This window comes from Tamandua tetradactyla, chromosome 11 (assembly GCF_023851605.1).
Source record: "Tamandua tetradactyla isolate mTamTet1 chromosome 11, mTamTet1.pri, whole genome shotgun sequence".
Taxonomy (NCBI): domain Eukaryota; kingdom Metazoa; phylum Chordata; class Mammalia; order Pilosa; family Myrmecophagidae; genus Tamandua; species Tamandua tetradactyla.
Genome location: NC_135337.1, coordinates 29,491,459 through 29,513,749, shown reverse-complemented (window position 1 = coordinate 29,513,749; position 22,291 = coordinate 29,491,459). Strand labels below are relative to the sequence as shown.

The 22,291-nt window shown below is 46.1% G+C and overlaps 1 protein-coding gene across 1 annotated transcript in view; it reads left to right on the top strand.

Moving 5' to 3' along the window:
• The window catches only part of ABCA4 (ATP binding cassette subfamily A member 4), a 157,356-nt gene that overhangs the window by 68,922 nt on the left and 66,143 nt on the right, over positions 1-22,291 (top strand). The window contains exons 12-19 of the mRNA XM_077119351.1: positions 4,015-4,220; positions 4,837-5,013; positions 6,944-7,166; positions 10,813-11,034; positions 13,016-13,220; positions 15,501-15,566; positions 18,325-18,414; positions 20,280-20,454. Coding sequence (XP_076975466.1) covers positions 4,015-4,220; positions 4,837-5,013; positions 6,944-7,166; positions 10,813-11,034; positions 13,016-13,220; positions 15,501-15,566; positions 18,325-18,414; positions 20,280-20,454 — 1,364 coding nt within the window. The remainder of the gene's footprint in view (positions 1-4,014; positions 4,221-4,836; positions 5,014-6,943; positions 7,167-10,812; positions 11,035-13,015; positions 13,221-15,500; positions 15,567-18,324; positions 18,415-20,279; positions 20,455-22,291) is intronic.

The window sequence follows — 22,291 nt, the reverse complement described above, 5'->3', positions numbered from 1 at the left end:
ACTGAGAGCCATTGATTGTCCACGTCAGACAGATTGTGTGGTGTGTGAATAAAACTTTAAAAAAAATATATGCCATTTTAACCATTTGTGAATGCATGATGCAACGGCATTGGTTACCTTCATAGTGTTGTGCTACCATCAGCACCATCCATCACCAAAACCTTTTCATTACCCCAAACAGAAACTCAGTACCCGTAAAAAATAATCCCCCGTTCCCTTCTCCCACTGGCCCCTGGTAAAAATGTATTTTTTTTTTGTTTGTTTTTAAAATTTCAAGGTATAATCAGCTTATACTCTCACTAGCATCATAAGAAATTCATTTTACAGTAATTTTTCCTAGCTTATCATCGCAATCCAGGGTACACAGGATTATGTTCAAAACACATGGTAGTAAAGTTTTTCTTCCTGCAGCATTCAGGACTTCTAGATTTAAGTGAATTCGGCTCAATAAACACTTATTGGGTCCCCATCATGAGCAAATACATTTCCAGAGACCACAAGGCATGGTCCCAGGGCTCAAGGAACTTATAGTCTCTAGAGCTGTGCTGTCCATTACAACGACCATTGTACCATTGTGGCTATTTAAACTTAAATGAGTTAAAATAAAAAATTCAGTGTCTCAGTTGCACTAGCCACATTTCAAGTGCTCCATAGCCACCTGTAGCTCCTGGCTCCCACATCAGACAGGGCAGATACAGAATATTCCCACATCCCAGGAAGCTCTCCTGGACAGTGCAACTCTAGGGCCAGAAGGAAATGTCCTTGTTCAGGAAAACTGTGCTCCTACTTTGTGGTTGGAGTGCAGCTTCCCCTTACAGAATAACGTGTGGGGACAGCACCACCTTCTAGACTTGGCGCGTGAAGGCACAGATAGATTCTTCTTCCAAGGGCCCTTGACCCTCAATCCCAGTCTCCTCACCAGTAAAGCAAGGACATCAGACCACAAACCTCTAAGGCGCCTTCTTCTGTTGAAATGTCCTGTGATACTGCGAGTGAGTTGTTAGAACGTCCCTTGGGTGTCACAATGTACTACTGTGAAGATGAGCTTTCATGTCCCAACTTTCTTTTGTTTTTCATTTTAGAAATTTATTTTCAGAGTCACTCTAGTGCTCAATACTAAACTCTGTGTACAGGGCTAATCTCACCGAAATTGATAAAGTAAGATTATTACTCATTCTTGTAGAACATTGAGCTCCTGAAGAAAACTTAAATATATATATATATATATATATATTTGTATATATAGTTTTGCTATATATTTATATATATAGTTATATATATATATATATCAAGAAGAAAACTTAAAATATATATATTTGCTATATATATATATATATCAAGGAGGCATCAGAACTAAACTACTATATATATATATTACATTCAATATTCCCTCCTCCTTGCCCCTGCAGCCGACTGACGGGGTCTGTGGAGTACCCCCTCCCCACAGAACCACTGTTGGGTTAAAAACTGTCAAACACGGGTGTACGGGGTGCCAGGTCTCTGGCCTTTTATGTATGGTGAAAGTCCATAATAAAATTCCTCACAAAAGGCCATTTATAAAATAGCAAACCCAACGTTGTTTCTGTCCAGGGGAAATGAACATTTATCAAGAACCTCCCGTGTATGAGGCACTTGTGTCGTTCATCTCATCTAAGGACAGGCCAGTGTTAGGCCGGGCAATGCCCATTTGCCAGAGAATAGCTGACTAAAGAAAATTCCCTTTTTCTTAACTTCATGATGTATAACTAAACCTACTGGTGTTTCTTAAAGAAATGCCAGTTCACTCTCCTTTTAAAATAACTCTCTTCTCTGTGTAATGTCACGTGAGCCTTTGTCCCTAGGTTTTCTCATGTACCTGTGTTCCTCTTTCCCATATCAGCTGGAAAGTTCAGTCCCCTTGTTCTCTTTCTTTTTATGGAGCAGATTTTTTATGGAGAGAAAAATGTACATGGTCCTGGGGCCTGAGGCTGGACAGTTTAGCTCAGGAGGCCTGAGGAGGAAGGGTCTGCCACTCCTTGTTCAATGCAGCTCGTGGGTGATAAGCGGTACCTGCCCTGGGTGAGGGGCTCCCATGCCCCTGGGGTGGGGTTCATGGTTAAGCAAGCAGGAAGCTTCCAGTGAATGAGTTGGACTTATCTGCCCTGTGGCGGCTTGGCTCTCAGTCAGGGCCTTAGGTTGAGTCCACCTTTCTTGTTTTCTTTTCTTTTTTATTTCTCCTATTAATAATTGTGGAATCAAATGAACTGGGAATTGATACCTCTCTGCTACCTTGGGGGATTTTCTCAGCCTCTTTGAACCTAAGTTTCCTGGGTTGTAGAATGATAAATACATAATCATAATCCCTGCCCTGCCTACTTTATGAAAGTGTTGCAGACAGGAAGGGCCTGTGGAAACTACAATTCCGGGCATGTGAGCGGGGCTATTTCTGCTGCTCTGGAGTAGCTGCAATATGGCGGGAAGAGCTCTGGGCCAGGACGTGAAAAATGGGGAAGGAACCCAGGACTGCCACTTTCTAACTGCATAACCTTAGGCAATTTCTTCTTCTGTAAAGTTGGGGTTCCAGGTAACTCACAGGCTCTCTGTGAGAATTAATTTTTTCCTGTAAGGCCACAATACCTCAATTGCAGCCCTCGAACCAGCCTTCCTGCTCCCTCCCTTTGCCCACTCCAACCCATTCCACCCTCCCTACCAGTGATCTCTCTGAAACACAATCAGATCCCATATGCCACTTCCCTGCTTAAAACCCTGCAGTGGCTCCTTATGGCTTTTTAGAGTTTGCACGGAATGCTGAAAGACCCACATCCTGGAAAGCTCTTAGTCAGTTGGTCACCCTACAAAATTCAGCAGGGTGAACACGAGCTGGTCCCCACCCAACTTTCTAGTGTTCTTGTCTGACTACTCAACTCCACTCTCCCTAAGCTCATCCCACCCAAGGGTCCCTCCCTTGAGGCAGCCTTCCCTAGTCCCTGCAGCTAAACTTCGGTATGTCCCTCCTCTGAGGTCCCAGAGCATCTGGGTTTACTGTCTTCAGAATCCGGCCATTCTCTAGAACAATTGTTGGTTTACTCTAACCCTCTCCCTCATTGGGTCTAGAGTTCCTTTCCAGAAAAGATTTTTATCTCTCTTTCATTGCATCCCTGGAGCTGAGAAGGCAGCAAATTGCAGGCTCTCCCTAAATATTCCGTGAACAAATTAATCAAGACAAGCTTATCTGACCTTTTGTGAATTAAATTCTAAGAAAGAAACATCAATGCAAATGCCCATCACATGTTACAGGAGCAAGCGGCTAAGAAAAAACAAATACAAGTATAGTGCAGTGCTTTAATAGATCAACAAAAATGGACGGCCTCTAATATTCAAATTAAAATAATGGGTTTGCTCTCTTGGTGGACAATGTTTTTACTTTTCTGGGGGAGAAGGAGACATGTCAGGCAATTCCCCTCCACCAGCATTACCTGACGTAAGATTGTGATTGGAAATGATTTCTCTGACTAAACCCGTTCAGCTCTATATTACTCTCTTTCTTCCTCCCTGTTCTTCCCTCAGCTGGTCGTGCTTGTGTGTATGGAGAGAGGCAGGAAGGTTCAGCACCAGGAATGTTTCTCTCTCTTTTTAAAATTCTTTTATCATCAGGCCTTCTGATCTTCAAAACCGCCTCTATCCAACATGACCCCACTCCCTCACCTCCTCACGCTGGGGAGTGAGAGCAGGGAGTATTTTTGTCATTTTGAGGAATTGCATATTTACAAGCCTTGGACAGCTGGATAGGGCGGTCCTCACTAAATCTGCTGGACTAAGAGCAAGTCAGCATTTCCGAGCCCCCTTTCACCCTTAAATCTAGACACATTGAAAAATTGACAACGGACTCTGGAGTTAAGCAAACACTGGGTTTGTAGGTCTCGTTACATTTGACCCATCCCCTGGCATGGCAGCCCTTGTCCTCTGCCACTTTTGCAGTTGAATCTGTGCTGTTGGTGCTCCTCAAACTCTCTCAACCTTGGTGATTATCTGCAGTGTTTGGTCCTGAATAAGTTTGAAAGCTACGATGATGAAATTCAGCTTACCCAACGCGCCCTGTCGCTGCTGGAGGAAAACAGGTTCTGGGCTGGCGTGGTCTTCCCTGACATGTACCCCTGGACCAGCTCCCTGCCGTCCCATGTGAAGTACAAGATCCGAATGGATATCGACGTGGTGGAGAAGACCAACAAGATCAAAGACAGGTGATGTCTCAGGCATCTCAGAAGGTCCTGGCCACCCCAGGAATGTATAGAGCAAAGGTGGCTCCTCTGGGCTCAGGCCACCTGTCTCCTGAGCCAGGAGACAGGGAAGGGAGGTTTCCCTGGAAAGCCATAAAAACACTTGGGTCAAAGAACTCAGCTGACTGGCTGGCTGTTAGCTGTTGGGACTAGAAGTGCCCACCTGCCATCCTCACACCCTTTGACTCAGCACTTGTCCCAGGCTGGCCTCTGGGCAATTTGGTGATAGAACCTCTAGATAGTGATACTGCAAATGGGGTTTCTCCAAACTCAGGGAGAAACGACCTTTGGTACGGAGTGAGGATTTGAACCTGGGCTTGACCTATAAATCAGTAAATTAAGTTAAATAAGAGGACATAGGAAAGGCTGTAAAGCTAAGGGTAGAGTCCTTGAATGATAATAATAAAAAACTAGAGTCACACTGAACTAGAAAATACAATGGAATAGTTTGGAAGAGTTTAAGAGAAAGATTTCAGGAAGAGTGTGTCCAAATTCTGAGTGACCTCATACTTGTGAAGTACGAGTAAGCCCTCCATTCCCACAAGCATCCTTTTATCCTTCTCTCTGGGTTTCTTCTTAGGTACTGGGATTCTGGTCCCAGAGCCGATCCCGTGGAAGACTTTCGTTACATCTGGGGAGGGTTCGCCTATCTGCAGGATATGATTGAACGCGGGATCACTAAGAGCCAGGTCCAGGCTGAAGTCCCAGTGGGAGTGTATCTCCAGCAGATGCCTTACCCCTGCTTCGTGGATGACTCGTGAGTCCCAGGGTCCCGGTCCTCCTCCCAGACAAGCCAATCGGGGTGCAGGTGCTGCAGCGGGATTGGTGCTCTCCAGGCTTCAATCTGGACCTGGAGAGAAACCCAGGGGCTGGTGCCAAACTGGGGAGAATGGTGCCCTGGTTGTGGTGCCTGCTTCTCCCAGGCTCCAGGCAGGGGGAGATAAGAAAGTGAAGTGACAGGTAGAGAGAAAGGAGTTAGTAGTGTGGGTAAAAAGGGAAGGTGAATATTAAAGCAAGGGAAGTGAGATGGGTGAGGGGACAAAGGTTTTTTAAACTTCCCACTACGTAGTATGTTTGGTATGTAGAAGGGCTCTGGTCAGAGTGTTTGCCCAATGATTGCCAAATCAGGGAATTAGGACTCTGCATTATAAGTAGGTCCTGTTCCTAGGAGCCTCAGAATAATGTGGCTCCTTCCTTAATTAACATTCCCATGATGCATGCTTAATTAAGAAAAGGTAGAGGAATGTGCTCTGTACCCCCACCCAGACATGTATATTTGTTGGCCAGTAGCAAGCTAAGCATGTAGGCTACTGTTTTTGCTGAATGTAGATTTGGGAGGTGGTAGAAAGAGGGACAGAGAGGGAGGAGAAGGCCGAGAGGGCTGATTTACCATGGTAGATGGGATAAAAATGTCTCCCAGGACAGCAGCGGAGACCTACACCTACCTGGCTTAGGGATTGAACTCTTAGAGGAAAACTGGGAGGTTCACCATAGGAGACATGTACTTCCGCGCAGTTCAGGGAGGAAAGAAATTTGCACACCCTGAAATGGAAGAGTCAAATATCCAACTGGTGAGACAGTAAAATAAAACCCAGTGTTGGCACAGGAAACCCTCTCTCAACACTCCAGTCCAATCGCCTCCATTCTGAGGTCTATAGAAGAGTAAGGGAGATAATGCAAAGCACTAGTGGCCATTCTGCAGTCATTTTGGGTATGGATAATAGGCAGTGATAGGATGTACACTCAGGGGCCAAAGTCCAGTCCCACTTTTAGGATCAGAATGTGACTGGAAAGGAAGTGAATGTGGGAAGCTGGTAGGGATTTGGGTCATTTGGTGTGGGAGAGACCTCTGGTGGCCAGTGCAGGTTTAATGAATTTATGGTTCTCACCCTAGGGCCATCTTGAGTGAAATACTCCTACACTGGAATTGGGCCCTTCCTTTGAAAACACCCCAAGTTTTCAGGAGATTAATAATCCCAAGGGCTTTACTAGCACATGAAGCATGTAAATTTCACAAGAAAATAATTACAAAATATCAAATCTGCCCTGTTCGTTGGAGTGGCTATATCCATAAATCTACTCCACTTGCACAGGGCTGGTGGAGTCAGTGGCTCTTGGAGTCCTGGATCATTGGCTGATTAATTTCATGGGTCCATTGTCTTGGGAAAGTGCTACACTGTTTAGTTATGTTGTGTCTTTTTCTGCATAACTAGGGTTTGACTCTCCAAGGCAGACAGTGCTGAACTCTCTGACCCCCTTGGGGAGCCCAATTATTGATCCTCTTCCTCTTGATTTACCTTATTGGGCTTCAGGGCCAGTTGGTATGAACCTATCTATTCCACTCATACCCCATAACACCAAAGCTCCCACCCTTCCCGGCGAGGGCCTGCAGGGAAGAGCCACACTGTGCAAAATACACTGTGTGATCTTATCTACACATCTCATTTACAGAGCTTTCATCTGGGCTAACCAGAAAACTACCATTTGCTCTAAAGAAAAAGTAATGATTTAGGACAAAAGTATAATGAAGTAAAATATCCAAGCTCTCTGAATGCCCAGCAGAGATTTTTCTGCTTTCCCTTCACTACACCAGGACTTTGTTCTCAGCACATTCATTCAACACAAGTTTACTTCACTTCTGAAGATGTGGGGAACGTTACTATTCTGTTTCTCTCCTTTCACTTCAGCTTTATGATCATCCTGAACCGCTGTTTCCCTTTCTTCATGGTGCTGGCCTGGATCTATTCTGTCTCCATGACTGTAAAGAGCATTGTCTTGGAGAAGGAGTTGAGGCTGAAGGAGACCTTGAAAAATCAGGGCGTGTCTAACATGGTGATTTGGTGTACCTGGTTCCTGGACAGCTTCTCTGTCATGTCAATGAGCATCTTCCTCCTGACGATATTCATCATGGTAAGCCAGATGGAGAAGGCCCAGAGAGTCCAGGGTATTTCTCCCCCTTCCCCCCTTTCCCACTGTTAAGGAGCCTCTGCCTAGACTAGTCATCTGGCCACTGAGAGGAATATGTCATCGAGCTGCTGGCCCCTTCAGCCCAATGGGAAGACACTGAGAGAAGCAAAAGCTCGGAGGCCAAGGAGACACTGTGTCATGGCACCCTCCCCCTCCACTTCCTGCCCATGCAGCCACCCAGTCTATACAGATGATCCAGCCCCCTGCCCTGGGCCATCTGGAGAAGCTGCTGTCAGCAGAGCCCACTGCAAGGCAATTATAGTTTCAGAGCAGTACCTTTTTTCCAAACACCAGAGAAATAAGTATAAGGAATGTCTTCCTGCAATTACCATCACAACCAGTGCCTGGGGTTGGAATGTGGAGAGCCTTCTCAGTGGTCTTAGAGGAAGATACCTGGACTATTCATTAATCATCATCAGGGTCATGCCGTTCTTTTGGTGTGACCATTCTTTTGGCGTCATCAAATGTTCTCCTGCCTGCAGAATCTCCAAGACCTCTGTTTTAAAAGATGGAATTTGCAATCCATCCTTTTTCAGTGATAAGGAGTTTTTATGGCCACATACCACAGGCATGGGTCTGTCCTCTGCAAACTTAGAACTGCCTTGCAAGCCAGACTTGGAAATAAAATATTGTTTCACAAATACACCATGATCCCTCATTTTTAGCTCTTCCACAGTAGGTGAATTATTGTAGCTGTTGGATGATAAGTACATAAACTTAGGTAGTTTTTAATATTTCATTTGATAGAATTTGATTTAAGATTTAGATTTCAGGTTTAGCAAGCTCCTGATATAGTCTCACCAAGCTTGTTCTAACTGTTTACCATTGTCATATTAAATGCCCCTCTGCACTTAGGCAGTATGTAAGATGACCCACAGACCCTGGCTAACTCTCCCCTATCCCATGTGCTAATCTGGTCCAAGAACGTTCCATCACATATTCATTCAAATCAAGTCCCCCCCCCCCCGCCCCTTTGCAATCTAAATCAGAAAGATTTTGTTTTTTAGTGTTATATTGAGATTCAGTGAGTGGAAGCTAGAGCCCTATCAAAACCAATCCTAAGGTAGTTTTCTGCTTAAACAACCTGGCCCCTTCTGGACGTGGCTTTAAATTTTCATGTGGTGCCGGGGTACTACGGAGATGAGGGGAGAAGCTACACTCCTTGTCTTCCACTAGGGCAGCCAGACTCCTTCCCATCCTTCAGTCTGCTTCTTTCCTCTGCACCAAGATATTCTGTATCTTCAGAATCCAAGCAGTCATAGTGCCTAAGCATCTGACTAGCAATGGCCATGAAATCTTGCTTGAAATGTTGTTGATAAGTGACGCTGAAATCTGCCTTCATCTGAATGGGGCATTAGGACTTCAAAGCTTTCAGGAGGTGAGGTAAAGAATGTTCGGAAGAGTATCTTGCCCACAGGGGTTTCCCCTTGTGGGAACCAGAGCATTGTTGCAGTGAGGATGGAAACAGCTTTCCACAACAAAACAGTGTTTTCCTTAGAATGACTCTCCCATCTTTCCTCCCCACCTCAACCATGCAGGAAAGAAACTGGAAACAAGGGCAATGGAAGGTTCTACTGTTATTCAAGCTACTAGGAATGACAAAGAAAAGTGACCATTAGAGGAAGACAAGGCCAGTGAAGCTGTTGGGTCAGCTGAGGAATTTACATGTCTGTCATGGGTTAATTAGAATCATATAGTCCTCGAAGTTGTAGGACTTTGCTTTTTTATTTTGGCATGGCCAGGCTCCGATAATCAAACCTGGGTCTCCGGCATGGTGGGTGAGAACTCTGCCACTGAGCCACTGTTGCACCACCCAGGACTTTGCTTTGAGGGGGAGTTGGGATAAGAAATTGATTTCATTCTTCTGAGAAGAGCAACCTCCATCTTAATGTCCTTCCAATCAAAAGCCCCATGTTCAGCCATGAATGATTTGCTTTAGTTGAATTCCAGGGTGAGGAAGAAAAGGAGAGGAAGCTCTGGTTATTGTGGAGTCCCCCTTGGCTCATAAAGGCAGGACCTCTGAGTCCTAGTCTTGACATTTATTTACATTTCCTCAGACTTTGGTTCTTAAGCATGTCTCTCTTCTACCTTCCTCTCCCTCTGATACTTGCTGTATTTTGTTTTTCAATCTGTTCTGTCAGTGCCTGGTAGGCATGAGCGCATGATGAAGAAAAAGTGGTAATAGCAGATAAGTGGCACTTTTATTGCCAGGCAACTCTCACATGCCCATGACAGACATTGCTCATTGGTATCTCTTTTCTACTGAGAGGAATCCAGTGCCTCAGGGAGGTACTACCAATTGATCAGAACCCATTCATCCATTCATAAGATGAACTTATTTACACCTTTAAGTTGTCCTAAGAAAAGCACAGGATGACATTTGGATTTGACGATACATTCAAAGAGTAAAAATTCTCATGGGATGCCTATAGTAAAGGAAAACCAAGAAGGCCTAATAAATTTGAACATCTCAATTTATCCTAATAGTGTAATTGGGCAGCAGTTCACTTATTATGTTAGGGCTCTCTAGAGAAACAGAGCCAACAGGAGAGATCTGTAAATATGAAATTTATAAAGGTGTCTCATGGAACTGTGGGAATGGAAGAGTCCAAAATCCATAGGGCAGGCCGTGAAGTTGGCGGCTCCAGTGAAGGGTCTGGGCAAATTTCACAGGAGAGGCTCGCTAGCTGAGGAAGCAGGGAAGGTGTCTCCTTCCTTAAAAGCCTTCAGTTGATTGTTATCTTGTTGTGGGAGGCAGGCCTTAGTTGATCACAGATATAATCAGCACAGATGCAATCAACTGACTGATGACTTAATACACCAGCCTTCTGGTTTATCCACCAGCCATGGAATACCCTTGTACCAACAGTCAGGCCAGTGCTTGCCTGACCAGACAACTGGGCATCATCACTTGGCGGAGAAACCATCACACTTAGCAAAAGTTGCTAGTTCAGTCCTATTTTCCACACAAAGTGATGGACTCATTAGTTAATAGGGAACCCACAGGTTCCACAAAATATGTTTGTATGATGTACTTGGATGGGGAGGGTCAACCCATTTTCAAGTGATTTGGATTAATTACCAATATTTTCACCTGTGTGAATGGCAAAGCTCAGAATACAAATACAAATGAGCAAGTCAGCAGACCGTGCTCCAGGCGAAATGTTACAGCTTGTTTTGAGTGTTCTCCCACCTCCCTCTTTTGTCCTTCTGTTCGGTATATCCAGCACTCTGTTGCTGCTCCAGCATCCCATCCCCACTCCCTACTACCAGTGCCAGGTCTTCTTTCCCTGCTCCAGATAGAGTGCTCCACATTATTCCCTGTCCACCAAGGACTGGCTTACTTAACACCTGATAATTGCTAGCCTATTATGCTAACTTCCCAGGAAAACGCCATCTGTCTGATGAAGGGACACAAAACATTGAGTCTCCACATGTAGATACTCAACAACAGGCTAGTGGGAGACCTCCCTCTGGGGCAGAGGGCTGCAGGGGGCCCTGGAGTCACTGCACAGAGGTTGCCCTCAGCCTATGACGGTGGCCCTGGAAGTGGGTGGGAATTACTGACCCCTGGCCTCTTTGATTTCAGCATGGAAGGATCCTACATTACAGCAATCCATTCATCCTCTTCCTGTTCCTGCTTGCTTTCTCCGCCGCTACAATCATGCAGTGCTTCCTGCTCAGCACCTTCTTCTCCAGGGCCAACCTGGCGGCAGCCTGCAGCGGCATCGTCTACTTCACCCTCTACCTGCCACACATCCTCAGCTTCGCCTGGCAGGACCGAATGACGGCTGACCTGAAAATGGCCATGGTGAGGGGCCTGGGGCTCTCCCCTAGCACGTGAAGGAGCCGGAGCCCATGCTGGAGGATGATGGTCTGCCCGTGAGGAGGTCCCCTTTGCTGTTTGGCTACAAGGGACGTGGGTGTTAAAAGCCATAAGGGTGGGTGGGCCACGGTGGCTCAGCAGGCTAGAATGCTCGCCCGCCATGCCAGAGGACCCAGTGCCTGCCCATGTAAAAAAAAAAAAAAAAAAAATGAGCCAGAAGGGCAAAAAGTGGGAGCAGTCTTCACCCTGGGCCTGAGTGACCCAACAATTACCCTCTACCCCACCTTCTTGATTGATCTGCCCTAGGAAGTAACTGGAAAAATCCATTCAACTCTTGGATCCTTTTTCATGAGCAAGAGGAGAACCAGCCAGGCCCGCCTCAGTGTCTGCGATTTGGGAGAGAGGGGAGCTTCCACCCTAACTGTTTTGTCCAGAAAGATGTTTGTATTGATTAAAAGTGTTTGTTTCTCTCCACATACTTTGCATTGGATTAGCTCTACAGGTGTCTTTAGAATGTTCTACAGTGCTCACAGGTCCAGAAATGGCCCAGGCTCCTTGCCAGGAAAGGATTCCAGAAATTGGTTTTTGATTGCCTGAGAGACCTCTTAGTTTGAGAGTCTCAAACTAATAGCACTGTCTCTTCTCTAATTGTTTTCAAACAAACACTTTCCATCTCTCATTAACACTGGCTAACCAGCCTCCAGGCCCTTCTAGGCTCTTACAGGGTGCAGTTTTCCTTCCCTTCCTTGTCCTCAAGGATCTCCCTATCCAGAGTTCTCTGTATGGTGGAGTCGAGTAAGAGCTGCCACCTGCCTCTGGTTTGGGAAGGATCTCAAGTCTGACTTGTTCTCACAATTCAAACCTGTGAGAAAAGGGCTGCAGGAGCAGCTGCCTTTTATTTCTCATGTTAAATTAACTATTGCCATTTATTATGGCACCCAATTAAAAAAAAATAATCCCAATGGGCTGGTAGCAGGAAATCCTTAGGAGTCAGCCTGTGGGGAGTGCTGGGCTGCTGGAGCAATTTTGATCGTCACTGGGTAGATGCTGGGCAGGTACTCTGAGGCCACAGCTCAGTGGGTGTGGGGACCCATGAGGGAGCTACAGGGCCGGTAACCATGTGGACCAGGGGCAGGCTGAGATTTTAAAAAGGGGTTTTGTGAAAGTACAGCTAGATAATTCCTTCTTCCTGTAGAGAATTGAAGCCCACCCTGGGTCCTCCAAACTACAGGAGGTCTCTGCCAGAAGTAGTGGGAACAGCAAATCCCTCTCTCTGAGCTTCCACGCTTCCTGCACTGTTGGGGGCCACCCATGGAGAACCGGCTGGGGAACTTCCTCTGCAGACCTCCCTCTGCACTCTCTTTTTCATTAGAGAAAACAAGTTGACTTGTTTTCCGCACAGAGACCTTGAGAAAATGATCATCCCTAGTCTGGAGGTGGGAAAGGGTGGTAGTGTAACCTGAGGCTTGCCTGGCCTCTTGGGCTGCCTTCTGCTTAACTACCCAGCCTGCCCCAGAAAACTGATGACCTTTGTGGAAACTTCAAATGGGATATTCCCAGAATATCTCAAGTTGGCATCTTTGTTCTGCTGAGAACTCCGTGATTTAAAGAAAGAGGTAGGAGGATGGGGAAAGAGGCAAGAAGAAAAGCGTGCGGACATTTGGTCTTTTGGTGCGTTGTGCTGTGTAGCCTTTCTTTGTCTTTCCCCTTAAATTACTAGTCAGCTGTTACTCTGAGCAGGTGGGAGATGGCTTGGTCCCTAGGCAGGGGTCCCTCGGGCCTGAGAGGCCGGCCCAGTATCCTTCTGTGGGAAGACTGCCTTAACCCCTTCCTAGGACAGGCTTACACGCAGATGCAGCACGGACACTCCTTTGGTCCTCCCTCCTGCCTTGTGGGTAACTGGGTGCTGTGGTTTTGGGTGAAAGCCTCTCTGATCATCTTCTGTGCCCTTTTTGCCCCACTGCAGAGCTTGCTGTCGCCTGTGGCTTTTGGGTTTGGCACTGAGTACCTGGTTCGCTTCGAAGAGCAAGGCGTGGGGCTGCAGTGGGGCAACATTGGAAACAGTCCCATGGAAGGGGATGAATTCAGTTTCCTGCTGTCCATGAAGATGCTGCTCTTTGATACTGCTCTGTATGGCTTGCTTGCCTGGTACCTTGACCAGGTGTTTCCAGGTAAGGGCCCCCTCCATAGCATAAAAGTTATTGGGTTTTTTAAGATCTCCAGCACGCCCTCATTTCATCTAATTGAAATTTCATTTCTAAGCTCTTTGAATTTGGGCTCTCAGAACCAGCATTTGAAAGTTAAATCTAGGAATCAAAACCCCATTAGCAAATCCATATTGGCTCTACTTTGGAGCTATATCCAGAATCTGGCCTCTGTCACCACACCCATCACTACCTTCCCAGTTCAAGGCTTTTTCTTCCGTCATCACCTCCCAGTAATCAGTTCTCCACACTGTATTCAGAAAGAGTCTTCCGGAATCTAGGTCAGATCTCTTTAGCCCTCCATTCAAATCTCTCCAACAGCTTTCCATTTTGTTCAGAGTAAAATCCAATGTCCCAACCCTGGCCTACAAAATGTTATAATATCTGGCCTCCATCTGTTCCTCATGCCTTTTCCTTCTTTCCCCTTTTCCTCTGCTCTAGTCAAACGCTCCCCTTACTGTTCTTCAACAAGCCGAGCACCGTTTCTCCTCAAGGCTTTTGCATGTGCTCTTTTTACTGCCAGGAATTCGTCCCTTCCCCTCCTACCCCATACCTGCGGGCTCGCTTCCCTGCTTCATTTGGGTATCTGTTCAAATGCCATCTTACCACAGAGATTTTTCCTGACTAAAAATATCTAAATATTTATTCCTATATAAATAGCACTCCTTCAGTGCTCCTACCCCCTTACCTTACTTTATTTTAAAAAACATTCCTCACCACCAGACACGATATGTCCTTGGGTTTGTTTATGGACATCTACCCTCAGGAGAACATGATCTCCATGAAAACAGGCACCTGGTTGCTTTGTTCACTGTTATAGGCCCAGAGCCCAGAATAGTGCCGGACATTTGGTGGACACCAAATAAATATATAATTCATCGGAGGCATAGAAAGTCAGCTCCTGAATGAAAACTGGCTTTGCACAGTTTCGTGTTTGCTTTGGAGAAAATCAATTTTCCATCAAATGAGCATTTCCTGACAGCTAGGGAAGTGCCACTTCCATTTGCAAAGTCTCCAAGTCACCCAAAGGCCATCTTGCACCATGCAGTTGTGATCTGGCTCTCGATGCTATGGCCAGGGGCAGGCAGGGGAGAGGAAGGCTGGGCCTGGTCCCTGGGCAGGGCCAAGCTCTTGTTACCAGATCATTTCAAGGCAGCCTTTGTTGATAAAAATACAAAGACAGCAACCCTGAGGTAGGAAAAGGATGCTAGACTGAGGGCCAGGAGGCCAGGGTTTGCAACTCAGCCAGGTGACTGCAAGCAACACACTTGGCCTTGCTCAGCTTCAGTTTCTTCTGTCTTGAGCGTCATTAGAAGAAGATATATATATATATATTTTAACTTTTTTTATTAATTAAAAAAATTAATAGAAGAAGATATTGTAGGTAAAAATTAGTTGTGTTAAAAGTAAAATTTATGCAAAACCTGAGAGACTTGTTTTAGCCAAAGGTCCTAATCCATTCAAAACCAGGGAAGCACACTGCACTGGGCTCAGTAGGACCAGATACTGGGAATTAAAGGGCCAAGAAGACAGACCCAGGCTTGCCCTTAAAGAGCTTGCTGCCCACGAAACAGGCAATGACTATCAAAAAAGCAGAGACAGGATTCTCACAAAATTTTGCAAAGAGCAAAACTTACTAGGAGAACTAGACTAGAAATGTGGGAGCCTCGTTCTCGAAACCCAGATGGAGCCAGAGGAGTGGGTGGTTGAGAACAGTGGTGTTAGCAGCATGACTCATGTACAAATCCTTGCACCTCTATTAGCCGTGACCTCAGGCAGATTCTTCAACCTCCATGAGCCTCAGTTTTCTTATCTATACCACAACATTAGCCGTCTATCTCATAGGGTTGTTCTGAGGATTAAAGTTTTTAATACATGGAAAGCACTTATGGCAAAGCCTGGCACACAGAGTGCATCCAACAAATGATGTTTATCATTATTATTACCTGGTAACTGTTGAAAAAGGGTACGATTTAATGAGGTGATTTATTGAAAAGCAAATGTCCACAAGTTCCTTGGGGTTAGTGTTGCTGGTTCCACCCCAAAACATAACCTTTAGTATGAAAGCATGTTGGGGAGGCAGTCTTTGCAGACCTTGGGGAGCCATGTCATGGCTAATGGACTATGAATATTTATAGTTACAGTTTGAGGTTCAGATAGATAAATTCTAGATCCTACAGAATTGTGATATGGTGGGAGAGGGAGACTATTTAGGCTTTTTCACTTTATTTGCCTGTCTGTTTTTAGGGGATTATGGAACCCCACTTCCCTGGTACTTCCTTCTGCAAGAGTCCTATTGGCTTGGTGGTGAAGGTGAGTTGTTTAGAAACAAAAATGAAACCTTAGTACTTAGAACTTGCTCCTTTGGCCTACTGAGTAAGAAGTGGATGGATTATCTGAGCAGCTGGAGAGACTAGAGGTAGAATCACAGCAGCTGGCCTTGAACCCCAAGTGCCCCTTCTATGCCAAGGGTGTGATTCTGGGTGACTGAGTGGGACCCCCACCAAGGGGGTGGGGGCTGGGGGCAGCTTCACCACGTCTGGGAGCCCACCCTTCCTGTTCCCGGGGAGACGCTAGGCCAAGGGGAGTGATGAGCACCGATGGGCCCTGTGTGATAAACCCTGTGTGCTGCACAGTGTGTGCCTGGTGGATCGCTACCCTCTTAAAAGAGAGCCACATCGCTTCAGGAGCTAAGTGACTTTTGCAACTTCGCCGTTTAAGGCAAAGAGACCCAGAGGCTCATGAAGGAATCTTTACATTCAGCCTCTGCTGCCGCCCCCTCCTGCTTTTTTTTTTCCTCTCCTCTTTTCAAATATAAATGAATTAATTTTCCCAAGGTGCAGGGTTGTCCAGAGGCTGGGGCATGGCTGCCGATCTTCAAAGGAAATATTCCCAGGCTCTACCGTCATAGTCATTTTCTTTAAGTGCAATTTTATTAAGAACTATTATGGATTCATATACCATATAATCATCCAAATAGTAAAATCAGTGGTTCACAGAATCATCCTACAGCTGTGCATCTGTCATCATAATCGAGTTTCGAACATTTTCATTACTCCAAAAAAATAAAAAATAGAAATGAACACCCAAAACATCCCTTACCCCCCTTCCCTACTATTATTTGTTTTTTTCTTCTTACTCATCTGTTCATACAGTGGGTAAAAGAAATGTCAGGCACAAGGTTTTCACAATCACACAGTCACACCTTAAAAGCTCTATACTCGACAGTCATCTTCAAGAATCAGGGCTATTGGATTACAGTTCAGCAGTTTCGGGTATTTCCCTCTAGCTGCTCAATACCTCAAACCCTGAAATATTGCGGTGCTCTTTCTTGTGGTCCGGGGGAGAGGGATAAAAGGGATTTGCCTAATATGCATCTCAGACAAAAATGGCCTTTCCCACTGAACGAGGTGGCAGGCCTGGGGAGAATGCTAGGAGGAGGGAAAAAATACCTCTTTTTGTGAAGTATGAGGAGGCAGAGAGATTCCGTAGCTATGAGCAGGGGACTCCCCTGGAGCTGGGAGGTTCTGGAAGCAAAGGCACCTGCTCTTTACTTTGTATTATTGGGTCAGGGCCAGGATTTATCGATGTTTGTTTTCTCTCAGGGATTAGTCTGGGGCCTTTAAAAGGTTTGGGCAGGGTTTGTAGTTTGTTTTTTTTCAAAATCATCCAAACAAACTTTAATAGCTCAGTATTTTTCCACTATGTTGGTTGTCTGTCTATATGCTTTTAAATTTCTATATGACAGGGAGGTTGTAATCCCATTACAGGTAGGGGCTTCCAGCACTCTGTGTGCTCCTGGAATGTTTCTTATGTCCGTGAATATCAGGACTTGCGGACTTTTTTTTCCTTTGAGACTAGAAGATAGTCCACCTCTCAGAAAGGAAGAATTTTTAGGACAAATATGACCTCCTCGAAAAGGTGAATCACATATATTTTTGCCTGACAGCAGCCAAATATTTTTCACTTGCCTCACAGGCTAGACTGAAACTTTAAAATCAGAAAGGAGTTTGAGTTTCTCCACCGAACCCCTTCCATTCACAAATGAAGAAACAGAATTCAGGAGATGTCCAGTGACTCACCCAAATTCCTGCTGGTAGTTTGAGAGAAAAGTCTGGAACTGGGACACAGATTTCCTGGTGAAGGACTCACTCCAGTGACTAAACTCTTTAGAAAGTTATTTCCCTTCTGCTATTTTATTACCTATCAGGATGGTATGTTAGCTCTTAACATGATCAAGGGGGTTGTGAGAAATAGGTTTGAAAAAAATCTTCTTGGAAGTAGACACAGGAGAACTGAAAGCAGAGCGCCCCTGACCAGCAGCTCCATTATTTGCTGCGCCATCACACGTCCTGCAGATCCACAGAGGCCCATGCCAGCTCCTCTGCTTCTCTTCCCCTTCCAGGATGTCCTATTAAACCAAATGCCAAGATGACAAAAAAGTGTCTGTGTGTGTGTTTGTGAGTGTGGTGTGTGTGTGTTCCGCATGTCACAGTTTGTCCGTGCCTGTATCTTAACCAGGCCCGACCCTGGTGTTAACAAATCAGACCGAGACGCTAGCATGTCTGGGTGGGGTAACTTCTCAGGCCGTGGCTCAGGCCGGCTGCCCCTCACATCGCTGTGAACGGACTTTTACTCAGAGTGCATCGTGACTTTGCTGCCTTCTGGACTTGGGTGAGCTAAAGAAAATTAAGCCCATTTCAAATCCAATCCCAGTTTTGTAATTTTTAAATAAGCACATTTCTGACATCGTGGGCCCCTCCTGGCACAAAAAGAGGATGAGGTGAGACTCTCTAAATCTGGATCTCGTATTACAAAACTCCCTCAGGGTCTCAGCAGAGCTTGCACAATCCGACTCTCCGACTCGCTGGGAGGCCCCACCACCTGGCCTCGGTACTTGGGGCCCGGGGCAGGTCTGAGGCTGCCAGGCCAGGCTCAGGGCTGGGCTCTAGAAGCGCTGACTTAGCTTCTAAGGCAACTCATTTGCTTCCTCCGCTTCTTCCCTCCTTTCCTGCCTTTGCTGATTCTCAGCTCTCACTGGGAGAGTTACATTGGCTTTTGCTTGGTACAGGATGTTCAACTAGAGAAGAAAGGGACCTGGAGAAGACTGAACCTGTAACAGAAGAAATGGAGGATCCAGAACACCCAGAGGGAATAAATGGTAAAAAAAAAAAAAAAAAAAAAATCCCATAAAAAGAACAGAGAGCACGGGTGAGGGGAAGGCTCTGAAGGCTGCAAAGGTCCAAAGCAAACACCTCATGCCCAGGGTGAAAGGAAACCAGCTCTCTCTATGACAAGTGTTAAACCTGATAGTTTCTCAATGGTCCAGCTGCCGTTGGGTGGAATGAATGGTCCAACCCAGATATTAATGCATATTTCCTGGAGAAAGCAAATCCCAAGTATGTAGTGTGTTTGTGCCCTTGTTCAGCAAATCCCAAGTGAGTTGCACGAATGTGCTGACTTCCGAGGATTTAAGAAGAACAATAACTTGGGTCACTGGGACTTAAAGAGGATATGAGCTATAAGGAAAGACAAAAATAAATGCTATGCTTTGCTTCTATGCATAGAGGGAAAGAGCGCTCAAGTGGAGCTGTGTCTAGTTCACTTGTGATTTACAAGTCTAGAAGTCCATTCATTCAAGCCATCAAAAGCCTTTCCTGACAGTGGACATTACCTAATAATTCCTGAATGGATGGATTAATGGATCAGGCTTACAAGCATTGTTTCCCCAGCCTTTGCTGCCCTTACCTTTCCTCTCAAGTGGGTTCTGAACTTCTCCCAAAGTTTTCCATTTCCTAAGCTTATAGCATTTCTCTGGAGATGCTAAAATGCTCTTGCTCTCATCACTCTGGTCTTGGAGAGGCAGCCTGGTCTCTGGCTTTTGCCTGACTCTGCATGAGCAAGCACAACCTCCACACCCTCAATCCCATCCCAGGTGCCATTTCACACCACTAGGCCAATGGCCCACAGCTCTTCACAGAGCTTGCTGGGGTCAGTAGGGCCTCTGGGAAGACCCTGATCCCAGAGTGGAACTCCATCAGGCCAGAATGAGGGAACTGAGGTGTGCTCCACCTCAGTCGCAAGTGAGGCCGGGAGGCACAAAGATAGAAGGAGCCATGGGATTTGTTTTTGCACTGGAGTAAATGCTCACAACTACAATATTAAGATAATAAATTAAGTGGTACTATGTAGGGTAGATTGAAGCAGGCAGAAACTGGAGGTCAGAGAGAAGTGGAGGTCATATAATAAGGGTCTGCATTGGAAGGGAGCATGGGAATAGAAGAGGAGAAGCCTGAGGGACAGTGGTGAGGAATAGTGGGCTGCTCTACCTGGTGAGGTGGAGAAACTCTGGAGTTCTGGGGAGCAAGAAGCCAGCTTTAGTCAAAGCTGACTCAGTGGTTTGAGCAAGATGACCAGGACAAGAGAGCCTGGGCAATGGTGGCTCCAGGAACAGACATGGGAAAGTCTGAAGGGAAATTTTCAGGAGCAAGGTGAGAGCTTAAGCTGTTATGAGAAGTCTGTGAGGAAATGCCCTGCAGACTGCTGGAAACGAGGGTGTGGCATGGAGGGCTGAGTTTGGGCTAACTCTCTGTGAAGGCAGCAAGTATACTATGATAAGTTATGGATGCTGGAGTACAGCAGCCTGGGTTCAAATCCCAGCTCTGCCACTCCTGAGCTATGTGACTTTTATGGGACTTTGATGCCTTTGTGTTATAGGTTTCCTCATTGATAGAAATGGGCATAATAGTACCTACCCTAAACAGCCCTTATAAGGGTAAAATGAGGTAATCCACAAAAACTACTTGAAGCAGGGCCTGGCACATAGTAAGTGCTTGATAAATGTTACATAGTATTATCATTCTTTTTCTATAGCTTTGGCAGTTGCCCTTATAATGGTCATAGCTAAAGTCACAAGAGCAGGAAGAATTATAGGCAGAAGGCAATGGTCTAAAGAATGTCTAAAGGATGGGGAATGGGCCCATTAAGGTGTTATATTTACATCAGATTCATTTACTTTCCTCCAAGACTCCTTCTTTGAACGTGAGCTTCCAGGGTTGGTTCCCGGGGTGTGTGTGAAGAATCTGGTAAAGATTTTTAATCCCTATGGCAAGCCAGCTGTCGACCGTCTTAACATCACCTTCTATGAGGACCAGATCACGGCGTTCCTTGGTCACAATGGAGCAGGAAAAACCACCACCTTGTAAGTCTTTGGGCAAAGAAGCTTTGAGATTTGCCATTCTACCCTGTCATTTCTTGGCTTTTTTCTGCCCTTATTAGATGCAGTCTACTCTTTCACACTGACTTTTAATGGCAAAAATGTACTGTCTGTTTGTGGTCCCCAAAATGTGTAAGCTGCACTGCAGCATTGAAAGCTTGCTCACATATTGATCCATCTGTTCCCCACAAGAAGCCTGAGAAGGGAGTTGGAGTAAGTTTACTGCCCTCCTTGTGTGCCCAAGGAAGAGGAGATTCAGCAAATTGAAGTGACTTTCCTGAGGTCCCTGAGCTCCAACAGTTCAGTGGAGGCAAGAAATAGATCGCCCTTTTCTTCCACAATTGTCCTGGGGACTGCTGTCTGAGAGCACTTCTCCCGTCCCCTGCCCCAAGCCCGGCAGCATGACTATTATGGATGGCAGTGATGAAGCCATTGCTGTGCTTTTGTAGAGTGCTACTTGTTTTCAAGCAGCATCCCTTTTCCTACCTTTCCTTAGACAGATTTCTACAAAAAATGGGGCCCCTGATAGGGATCGGTAGTAGTTCTGGAGAAAGTAAAAAGGATGCCCTCTCTAGAGTGGCTTGTAGGATAACGGCCTGGCAATGGAGAGCCAACTTCAGGGGCGTTAAAGGGCTGGGAGCAGACCTCTCCGTTTGGCAGCTCTCCAGCTTCTCGGAGGGTCTGGAGCGCCATCTGCTGAGATGGAGAAGACGCCTAGCCGAGGTTCCCCAAGGAGCAGCAGAGGCAGTCCTCTCAGGGGGGCGATGAACCCGTGTGATGCACAATCTTGGAGTCCCTTGGCTTCTTGCAAAGCCCCAGGAAGGAACAGCAAAGCGTACATCCTGGGTTGGAATGCTCCTGAGGGCGGTTCAGCACGCATGGAATGTGGGGCTGGTGCCATTCTATTTGGTTTTGTTTCCCTCTAGTGGTTGATCAACAGAGATTTCAGTTTCTAAGTACAAGTTCGGATAACCTGAACTCAGGGACAGAGCTGGGCACGTCAGCACTAGCTCCATTTCATTTCTCTCCTTATTAACTAATAGGGTCAGAGAGCCTGAAGTTTCCTCAAGGAGCCCAGGGCTTCTCAAAGGCAGACAGAGTACTTCATTGACAGCTGAAATGCAAACTCCCCTGGGGATTGAAATACACTATTTAGTGATGATAGTTCAATATTTGTGAGCTTTACTTTATACTGGCACCCCCTTCTAAGTGCTCTGCAAGTGTTAAGTCATTTAATTCTCATAATAATCCAATGGGATGGGAGTCCTTATTTCCCATTTTACAAAACATTTAGTCTTTGCTAATGGACTTTTTGCTTTGGGATCCAAAGATTATACTGTTGGTGGTAATTCCCATGCCTGACTTCAATCAGTTAATCACCAAATATGCAATGAATGCTCCTGTGTGCCTGGGCTTCTCATCACCATTCAGACCTTACTCTGGGCTTGGTGGTGATATGTCAGGCTTATACACATCCAGCAAACAAACCATTTACCCATGCACTGAACACCTTCTACAGAGCCCCTGCAGGGCCCGGCCTGGCGCTGGCGGATTTGGGAGAGCCCTGTGCTCCCTGAGGCCCAATGCTGAGTGCCTGGGAGCACAGAGGAGATCAAAAGAAGGACAGGAAGGACCAGATGTGGTTGTCTGCATAAGGATTTGGGTGCACACACTGGTGATAAACCCTCTACGGGAAACTGCAGGGCCCCACAGCTCGGGACTGTTTGGGTTCAGTTCAGAGCCAGGGGCAGGAATCACTGCGCGAGTCCTCAGTGACCCTGCCAAGGGGCTGCCCTGCCAAGGCATCTCCTACACACCGTCT